The sequence below is a fragment of the Bubalus bubalis genome, chromosome X (genome assembly GCF_019923935.1).
Source record: "Bubalus bubalis isolate 160015118507 breed Murrah chromosome X, NDDB_SH_1, whole genome shotgun sequence".
NCBI lineage: Eukaryota > Metazoa > Chordata > Mammalia > Artiodactyla > Bovidae > Bubalus > Bubalus bubalis.
The window spans coordinates 37,885,761-37,896,284 of record NC_059181.1 but is presented as its reverse complement, the minus strand read 5'-3'; the positions used below and the strand labels follow the sequence as shown (position 1 = coordinate 37,896,284).

The window sequence follows — 10,524 nt, the reverse complement described above, 5'->3', positions numbered from 1 at the left end:
TAAGCATTTGTCCACAAAAAAATCCTGTGCATATCCATAGCAGCTTGGTTTATTAGAGACCCAAACTGGAAACAACCCAAATGTCCATCAATAGGTGGACAGAGAAATAAAGGTATACCCATAAAAATGAACAAATTACCAATATGTACAACATGATATCTTCTCAAAGGCATTTTCCTGAGAGAAACCAGACACAAAAGAAATTGTACAAAAGACAATACTAATCTATGCATGATGAAAAATCAGAATGGTGGGTTTTTTTCCTAGAAGGTGGAAGTGGAGGAGGAAAACACATATCTGGCTTAGGGTGGTAGTTAAATAGCATAATGGTATATACATTTGTCAAAGCCCATCGAAGTATACACTTAAAATGGGTGTATCCATTTTTAAGTAAATTATGCCTCAATCATGTTGACTTAAAGAGAAATAAATTGTTTTGTTCCCGAATCAAAACATTTCTCTTGTACATTAAAGTACAGGAAATTAGTACAGAAAATAATATAATAGTCCCTCACACATTACCACTCTAATTGAAAAGATGTTAACATTTCAACATATTTGTTTGAGATCTCTGTTCTTTTGAAGGAAATAAACCATGACTGAAACTTATGAAGTTTCACTGTTCATCTCTCACCCTTCCTTCCTGTTCCAGAGGAAATAACTCTTCCTAAAATGATGTTCGTCCTTCCCATGAATGGTCATGTTGCATGTCTCTATACAAATATTCTATTTATCATGTGTTTAAAATTTATAAGATAAAATAGCATGACATAGCACATATTTTGTATTTTTAAAATTTTTCTCAACAGATAAATTGTTGAGAATTCCTCATGTCCAGACATGTAAAACCTCATGTCCAGACATTATAACTGCTATATGATATTCCTCTGTGTGAATAAATAGTATCCATTCCTCAACTGATGGAAATTTAGATTATTTTCACTTTTTTTCCAAGATAAACAATGCTGAGATGTATATCCTCATGTATGCCTCTTTGGGACAGGTTATCTTTTCAACTTCAGTTTTGACAAATTATTTTCTAATGCATTTGTACTAATTTGTGCTTTCACTAGCAAGTTTCACGTATTCTTAAATACACTTATCAATATTATTATATTGCCAATAATGTGAATATAAAATATCATTTCATTATCACTTATTTTGCATTCTCCTCATTTCCAGTAAGATTAAACATCTTTTTACATGCTTATTGACCACTTGAATTTTTATCTCTGTTAATGTAATGCCCTTTGCTCATTTTTTCTTTCTTATGATTTTGTCTTTTTCTTATCAATTTGTTAGTATTCTATACATATTCTGAATACTAGATCCTTTATCCATTGAAGTGAAGTGAAGTTGTTCAGTCGTGTCCGACTCTTTGCAACCCCATGGACTGTAACCTACCACGCTCCTCCATCCATGGAATTTTCCAGGCAAGAGTACTGGAGTGGGTTGCCATTTCCTTCTCCAGGGGATCTTCCTGACCCAGGGATTGAACCCAGGTCTTCTGCATTGCAGGCAGACGCTTTACCATCTGAGCCACCAGGGAAGTCCTTTATCCATTAAATGTCCATAATTACATTTACTAGGGACTTCCCTGGTAGCACAGGTAAAGAATCCATCTGCCAGTGCAGGAGATTCAGGTTTGATCCCTGGGTTGGGAAGATCCCCTGGAGAAGGAAATGGCAACCTGCTCCAGTATTCTTTCCTGAAAAATCCCATGGACAGAGGAGCCTGGCAGTCCATGAGGTTGCAAAGAGTCAGACACAACTCAGTGATGAACAGCAAAAATCACATTTATCAGCCTTTTCCTTTACTGCTTCTATAAACTACTTATGCTCTTCCACAAGTTAATCCCTTGTTACCTCGAGTGTGATCCATGGACCAGTAGCATTGATAGCATCTGGAAACTTGATTATAAATGCAGATTCCTAGGACCCACTCTGATCGCTAAATTAGAATCTAAATTTTAACAAGACCAGTAGATGATCTGTATGTGTGTGAATGATTTTTAAATACTAGATTAAATGATTAAGAAATATGCAAATTTTCTTACCTGGGGTAAGAGCCCAGTAATCCCCACCTTTCTCTTTCTTCTTTATAAATAAAAGTCCTGCCTTGGACCTGTATGTCCTCAATTCATATATCTTCGAGTGTGTGTGTGTGTGTGTGTGTGTGTGTGCGCTTAGTCTCTCAGTAGTGTCTGACTCTTTGCAACCCCATGGACTGTAGCCCACCAGGCTCCTCTGTCCATGGGGATTCTCCAGGCAAGAATTCTGGAGTGGATTGTCATTCCCTTCTCCAGGGGCCTGACCCAGGGATCACACTCAGGTCTCCTGCATTGTAAATGGATTTTTTACCATCTGAGCTACCAAGGACACTACAAAATTTCAGAAATCAAAGAAGCTGTTAGAATCTGATTTGTAAATTCACATGTTTATAGGATTTCATAGTGGAGACACACCTGTTTATCTGATTCCAAAGAGAGAAATAAGCAGTGATAGTAGCCGAGTTGTGATAACATTTAAAATGGAGTCTTTGGAAGTTTTGTTGAATGCTGTCAAGGAAGGAACTAGTTAGGATGTATAATCCATCAAATGTCTTCCTTGTTCATAAATGTGTCTATTTTTAGTTGACACAAAATGCTCCAGAAATGAGTCACAGCAAGAATTAACAGGGGAATTTGCCAAGAGTTGTACCTATTATCAGATGTGTGATGACGTGTATATATCAGCGTGATTTGCTAAGGAGCATATGAGTGGTTGGGCTTTCCAGGTAGCTCAGCTGATAAAGAATCTGCCTGCAATGCAGGAGACCTGGTTTGATTCTTGGGTCGGGCAATTCCCCTGGAGAAGGGATAGGCTACCCACTCCAGTATTCTTGGGCTTCCCTGGTGGCTCAGACAGTGAAGAATCTGCCTACAGTGCAGAAGACCTGGGTTCTATCCCTGAGTTGGGAAGATCTCCTGGAGAAGGGCATGGTAACCACTCCAGTATTCTGGCCTGGAGAATCCCCATAGACAGAGGAGCCTGGCGGGCTACAGTCCATGGGGTCAAAAAGAGTCAGACACGACTGAGCGACTAAGCACAGCATAGCACAGCACGTATGAGTGGTTGGCCATGTATGAAGGGGGCACCAAAGAGCACATGACTGCAGTGGGGAGTCATGAAATTTTACTTTCAAACTCCTTGTCTTCTGCAACATGAAGCAGGTGACTCCACAGGTTGAAAACATCTTGCTACAGGGATGTGGCAGAGGTATTTCCTATTCATTCAATGTCAGAAGTGCTCCCACAGTTCCCCACCACCATGCAGTGTTCAGGAGCACAGAATACGGGATCTGGCCAATGGGTGGTAAGAAGGCGAAACTGTTTTGTTTGTGTTAAGCCACTGAGATGTGGGTGGTGGTCGCACTGCAGCATAGCCTGAGTTACACTGACTGATGCAGTGAGAGCATAGCAGACTGCCTTAATACTGTTGCATGGTACTCTATGCCAGACACCAAGCAGTAAGTACTACCCGGTACCCCATAACAACTTTCTGAGATAGACCATAGTATTATCCTATATGAGAGATATCTATATCATGTGTATCAATAGTATTTGATATCACTGCTGTGTAGATATAGATATATGGGCTGTTATTGTTTAGCTGCTAAATCATGTCTCTTTTGCATCCCCATGGACTATAGCCCACCAGGCTCCTCTGTCCACGAGATTTCTCAGGCAAGAATACTGGAGTGGGTTGCCATTTCATTTTTCAGGGGATCTTCCTGCCCCAGGGATCAAACCCATGTCTCCTGCATTGCAAGTGGATTCGTTAACACTGAGCCACCTGAGAAGCCCAAATCAGGCAAGAATACTGGAGTGGGTTGTCATTCCTTTTGCCAGGGGATCTTCCAGACCCAGGGATTGAAGCTGGGTCTCCTGCACTGCAGGCATATTCTTTACCATCTGAGCCACCAAGGGATGGTAGCTTTATGTGTAGCTGTAGTATATTGTGAAGGATGTGTTCTTCCTTTCCTCTTGTTATGCTGGAAGTAGTGTCTCCTTCTCAGTAAGGCAGTCCCTCCACGTGAGATCTGGATGCCGTCTCTTCCTCCCTTCCATTAGTGATTATTCCTTCACTCTCCTGAATCTGGTTTTCCCCACTTCTGTTCAGTTTGTCCCTCAGCATTCCCAGGTCTCTCCAATCTTCATAAAAGCCTACCATCCACCTCATTTCCTCCTCTCCTGTCCCATCTCTCTCTCCTGTCTCAAAAGTGTTCACCCTCCCTTCCTTCCCTCAGTGTCCCCCTTCTCCAACTACTACGGTACCATTCTTCTGCCATCGCTCTACCAAACAGCTACTTTCAACACCAATGATGATCTCCGTGTGGCTAAATTCAGTGGACACTTTTCACCTTACATCATTTCTCAGCATCACGTGACAAGATTATCCATAGCCTCCTGATGAAACCTCATGCTGTAGGCTCTTCCTCTCTGGTCACTGTCTCCTTTGCAGCTTCATCATTGGGTGCTGGGTGATTAAATTTTAGCCTTTGTCACAACTCATCTTAGCCTCTCTTTTCTTCTCACCCTGTAGTCACTTTTCAGTCTTTCACCTAGCAGTCTTTGCTAAGGCTGCTATCACTATGTCGACCCAGGCATCCCTCAAGTGGGTGACTCCACCTGGAGTTTCTGCTTACCAATTGCCTGCTCAGTTCCCTGCTTCCACTTTGACGTCTTAGTATGGGAAAGGCTGGACCATCAACTTCTCTCCTGTTTGCTTCAGTGCGTGCATGTTCAGTCCCTCAGTCATGTCTGACTCTTGTGGCCCCGTGGATTGTAACCTGCCAGGCTCCTCTGTCCATGGGAGTGGGTTCCCATTTCCTCCTCCAGGGGATCTTCCCAACCCAGGGATCGAACCATGTCTCCTGCATCGGAAGGTGGATTCTTTACCACTGAGCCACCTGGGAACAGCCTCTGCTTACTTAACTTCAACCCCTCCTGCTCCATCCTCTGAGTTCCCCATCTCAGTAAATGGTACCATCCTCTGCCTATTTGCTTATGTTGGAACTTGGGAATAGTGTTGCATCAATCCTTTTGGGAGGGTTCAGCACAAAAATGTGCTTAACTCTATATTGAAATAAAAAAACAAACTAAAGCATATCATAACTAAAGTAGGTCTTTTAAATTCTGCTTTTCCCACAGGGACTATTCTGATGCTTTTAAAACAGAATATCAGATCCTTTCCAAAATAATTTTGGGCCCTTTTTTTGCTGTTGCTGTAAGAGCCCCTGGCCTGCCTAGGAGTCAATAGTCAGACACCATTTCCTGTTGATTCTCCTTCTTAAAATATTTTTGAACCTGTCTGCTCCTCTCAGGTGCCAATGTGCTGTATTTCAAGGCTGCATGGCGAGTATCTAAATTTCTGCAATAGCTCCAAATCCTCCTCCCTGCTCCAAATTATATTCTACAAAGCAGCCAGGTAGGGTGATTGCAGGAATATATATACCTGATTCCATCAATTCACTGTTTACAAACCCTCAGTGCCTTCCCATTATCCTAAGGATAAAATCTCAGATTTGCAACAGGCCCAAGATCCTGCCAGTTTGCCACGGGCCAGTGTCACCTCTTTGAGCTCCTGGAAACAGCCAAGCTCCTTATACATCTTTGTAGCTAATTTACTCTTTGCTCCGGAGCTCTCTCACCCCTCCCAGCTTCTCCTTCCTCAGTTCTTAGATTCAATGTCCTTTCTTCAGGTAAGTTTTTCTTAACCTCTTACTCCAGGTCAGTGCTCCTGGTTTAAATACTTTCTTAGTAACCCCCACTTTGCTTTGTAAGTAAACAATTATTTATATATTGGATAGTTTAATCTCCCCTCCTAATCTACAAACTCTAGAAAACTCAGGCAAACTCCTTGAGAAGGTCAGTACTCTAGTACACACAGGAAGTCCAGGATCCTTGAATCCAACTTTGTCTGATTTTAGAGCTCATGCCTAAAAGTTAAAAATTAGGCTTTATTTGGTGGACAAACCTGAGGACTTAAGCCCAGAAGACAGCCTCTCAACTCTGAGGGACTGTTCCAAAGAGGTAAGGGAGGAGCCAGGATTATATAGGAGTTTTATAACAAAAACCAGATAGTCAAAAGTTTACTGTTAGATAGCTCAAATTAATATGTGTGTGTGCTTGATTAAGGGGGCTCTGCCCCCGTAGCCCCTCAGTCATGTCCGACTCTCTGCAGCCCCACGGACTGTAACCCACCAGGCTTCTCTGTCCATGGGATTCTCCAGGCAAGAATGCTGGAGCAGGTTGCCATTTCCTCCTCCAGGGGGATTCTACCCAGGGATGGAACCTGCACATTGGCAGGTGGGTTCTTTACCACTAGAGCCAACCTGGGAAACCCAAGTTTACAAATTTAGCTCTCTTCTATGTTTGGGTAGATGCAGGAATCTGTACTCAGGGAAATCATTCCTTTGATATGCACCTTAGCTCTCTAGCGCCAATATCCTGTTCTTCCCCATCCTGAGGCCCCTCAGGGTGCACCTTTGGGGGTGGCTGCAGTGGAGGGGTGCTTAGCTCTGGGCAGCTCCTTTGTCTCTATCCTAAATTTCCTCAGGGCTTACCACTGGGGGCTCTGGTAAGTGCCTGATGGCTTGATGGCCATCCTTTGTTTGTTAATACGACTGGCAACATTTCTCCTTCACAGGAGATACTGGAGAAAAATGTTAACATATCTGGCTAATACTAGAATAGTGGTGTTCTAGTGTGGGTGAATCTCTTTGTGCAAGTTCAAGTCAGTTGTAGATTTCAGGAAACCTCAGCCTTCTGTGTGTGTGTGAAGGGGTGTGGGGTGGAGGAGGTGTTCAGATGACCAGCAGGACTAGCTAAACTGGACCCCAGTTCTCCCACCGTATAATCTTCACATCTCTAAACGGGGGTAACATAAACCAGCTTGCAGGGCTGGAGTAGGACTCATTCAGCTAATATGTATTTAATGAGCATCTAGTATATACCAGGTTTGGGGGTAGATGACGGGGATACAAATATGATTTAGGATGTTGGGCATAGTGCTTATCTCATTTAGTTATACATGGTCACAGGTACTAGTATTAACACAGCTGTGCGTTGACATTTGCCTGTGTCACGTAGCTTGAGACGGGGTGTGACATTTGTGACGCTGGTCACTATCTCTCCAGATTACCTCGCGGTGCGACGACACCTCCGCTCCTGCCACCAGAGGGCGCGCGGCCTCTACCTTAACCGTCCACTGTGTCTGCGCCTGCGCCGCGTTGGCTGCCCGCCCTCCCCTCCCCCCGGCGCCCACTCTCCTCGCGCCATAACGCTCCGCCCCCGTTGCCCCTAGCGGCCGTTTGTTGACTTCCGGGAACGCGGGCGTAGCGGATGCCCGGAGAGTGGCTTTGGGGGCCCAAGGGGCTCCGGGCGCCCGCTTCGGAGCTGAGGCACTGCCTTAGGCCCAGCCGAGTCGACGCCGCCGACTTTCTGGCCGAGGAGCAGGCTTTCTATAGCGCTATTACCATGGGGGAACCCGATGAGATGGTGCCCGGTGAGTGGCGCCCGCGGCGGTGGCGGCGGGCCGGGAGGGAGGGTCAGCGGGCGGGCGGACGGCCAGGCCCCGCCTCTGGGCCGGCCCCGTCGGGGGACAGGCCTGGGCCGCGGCCACCCGACTATGGTCAGAGTCTGGCCGCACCCTTGCGGTTGACTGAGAGGAGAAAGAAAGGAGGGAGAGGAGGGGAACTACGGGGAAAGGGGGTGCCGGTCTTTCTTCTTCTAATTCTTTTAAAATAAGTTTTCGATGAGTTTCTCGAAGGCAGGGGCAGTTTTCACCTCCCAAAGTACTTCGTTCGAGGTCCTCAGAACACGGTTGTGTATTGAACGCAGTAAAGAGTGGCTGACCGGGGGACGTGCGGTAAAAGAGGTTGAGGAAACAAGTTGGAGAAAGGAGGGAGCCATTAGCGAGTGGTTTTTTGAGACTTTACCCCTGAGCTCCAGAAATAACCTTTAGCGTTGTAACTGGGTACCACGTACGTTCTGTGTAACAGAAATAGACGTTTCATGAAGCAGTACTTACTCTAGCTACTTGGGATGTGCTCGGATCTTTCCTGTAATACTTTACTTTTTTTAAATGGTAGTTATGACCCACTAAGTTGATTTGCTGACCCACTCCTCATAACTCAGTTGGTAAAGAATCCGCCTGCAATGCAGGAGACTCCGGTTCGATTCCTGGGGTTGGGAAGATCTGGAGAAGGGCTAGGCTACCCACTCTAGTATTCTTGGGCCTCCCTTGTGGCTCAGCTGGTAAAGAATTCGCCCGCAATGCAGGAGACCTGGGTTCCATTCTTGGGAAGATCCCCTGGAGAAGTGAAAGTCTACCCACTTCAGTGTTCTGGCTTGGAGAATCCCATGGACTGTATAGTCCATAGGGTCGGCAAACAGTTGGACAACACTGAGCGACTTTCACTTGTATGGGTCACGACCAACAGTTTGAAAAAAAAAACACAAGAGCAGAATCGTTCTGTTTCTGCCAGGCTCTTGGGTTCAAACATGATTCAGTTCCTGCCTCGAGTTCACAAGGTAGTGAGACATACAAGAAACTAAACAAAAGGACAGTATTGATTGACAGAAGATGCCACCAGGCCAGCACAGAGCCTCTGGCCCCTGGCTTGGGGTGAGGGTAGCCAGGGGAAGCCTTCTTGGGGAGCCAGAGCAGGACAAAACTGTTTTAATTATTCATTCTATTAAAAACTCAGAGCCTGTTCTAGAACCTGGCCTCCTAAATCTATCGTTATCAGTTTGAACTTGCACACCTCACAGTTCTCAAAAGGTTTTTCCACAGTGGCAAGTCTCTTGAGCATTAGTATTTATTAATACTTAGGTTTGCTATGTCTTTCTTTCTGATACCTGTTTAGTTTCTTTGTGTGTGGTCATCCTCCTTGAGGTTTCCTCAAAAGCTGAATCTTGTCTTTGTGTGTGTGTTTAGATATTAATAGCTTTGGGATCTCATAGAAGTTTTTGGTCTCTCTTCAAAATGGTACTGGAGTAAACCAGTTTGTGAATACTCCTCTTATCAGGTAGTATTTAGTGACTTCATTTAAGAATGTCCAAATCTCAACATCCTGCGTCCTCACGATGTTACTGATAAAACTCAATGCTGTCCTGTTTCTGTGTGTGGAGAAAAGCCTTCAGTCAGAGGCTAGACTATGCGACGTTCACCAGTGTGAGTGGGGCATCGAGGGTATCAGCTTATCTCCAAGGAGTAGATGGTCTACCTAGTGGCAGCAGGACTCCTTAGTCATTGTGACAGTATATTTCTTACTTTACACCAGTAAACAGATAATATATACTTGATTTATTAGATCTTATAAATAAAACTAGAATGAAGTCTGAGGAGTTAAACTGAGTTAAGTTGGAAGAAGGAGGATGTAGGCCATGGGGAGCAGATAAAGTACTGGAAAAATATTTTAGTTAACAGGCAACAATAAAGCTTGTGAAATCAAAACTCATATATTTGTCTCATTTATTTGCAGATTCGGGTGCTGTGTTTACATTTGGAAAAACTAAATTTGCTGAAAATATGCCCAGCAAATTCTGGTTTAAAAAGGATATACCTATATCTCTTTCATGTGGAGATGAACATACTGCTATTACTACAGGTTAGTGTTAAAATCTTAAATGAATATAGTAATACTTAGAGAATCCTAAGTATTGTAGATGTGTTGTTCAAAACATATTGAAGATATACAGAAAGTGAATGTTTTTATTTTTTTTTACTTTGCCAGAGAATTCTTGACAAATTGATTTATCAGGGAAGACTTTTAAGTTCCCTTAGTATACTGACACCTGATTTTCTATGCATATTGCTTTCTTAGAATAAATCTATTTGAATATATTCATAATCTCAAAAAACTGTTACTGTATAATCTTAGAAACTCTTCACAACTAACAGTATGTAGCTATAGGTAGATGGGCAAGGTAACCTGTAAAACCGGTAACATTGTTTAAGTACAGCTTTTTTATTGTTTTCTGATGACTTCATCTCACATTATGTTAAAGATGCTTCAGTTTATTATTTCTGTTTCTTTCCCACCAGGAAATAATAAGCTTTTCATGTTTGGCAGTAACAACTGGGGACAGTTAGGATTAGGATCAAAAGCAGCTGTTAACAAGCCAACATGTGTCAAAGGTTTGGGGTCTTTTCTTATCACTTTAAATACTTAAATTATAGAAAGTACTTTTCTGTTGATTGTGTAATTCTTTAATATAAATAATAAAGCCTTTAGTTCTTTATTCACTGAGATTTACTTGAATATTATTGGCATTTAACTTTATTTTTCATGTGATATTCAGAACTACTTCTATATGTTAGGATTTAAAAATCGCATTGATTTTAAACCCAGAGACCACAAAGGAAATAATGATTCTATAGTACTGTGCACTTGAACATCGTTTTTTGTTTTTTTTTTTTTTTTGCTTGTTTTGTAAACCTACTTAAATATTACTGTTATTGTATATATAGAGAACAA

At 43.1% G+C, this 10,524-nt stretch overlaps 1 protein-coding gene across 6 annotated transcripts in view; it reads left to right on the top strand.

Moving 5' to 3' along the window:
• The first annotated feature begins 7,330 nt into the window (after positions 1–7,330).
• RPGR (retinitis pigmentosa GTPase regulator) overlaps positions 7,331–10,524 on the top strand; it is a 69,967-nt gene continuing 66,773 nt past the window's right edge. For 2 of the 6 annotated variants that reach the window (XM_006072314.4, XM_006072315.4), the window contains exons 1-3: positions 7,332–7,547; positions 9,529–9,654; positions 10,092–10,184. In XM_006072314.4, the coding sequence (XP_006072376.4) occupies positions 7,385–7,547; positions 9,529–9,654; positions 10,092–10,184 (382 nt within the window). In that variant the 5' untranslated portion in view covers positions 7,332–7,384. Of the gene's footprint in view, positions 7,548–9,528; positions 9,655–10,091; positions 10,185–10,524 lie in introns of all 6 variants that reach the window. The other 4 variants (XM_006072312.4, XM_025277228.3, XM_044937438.2 and 1 more) reach the window with 3 other exon arrangements.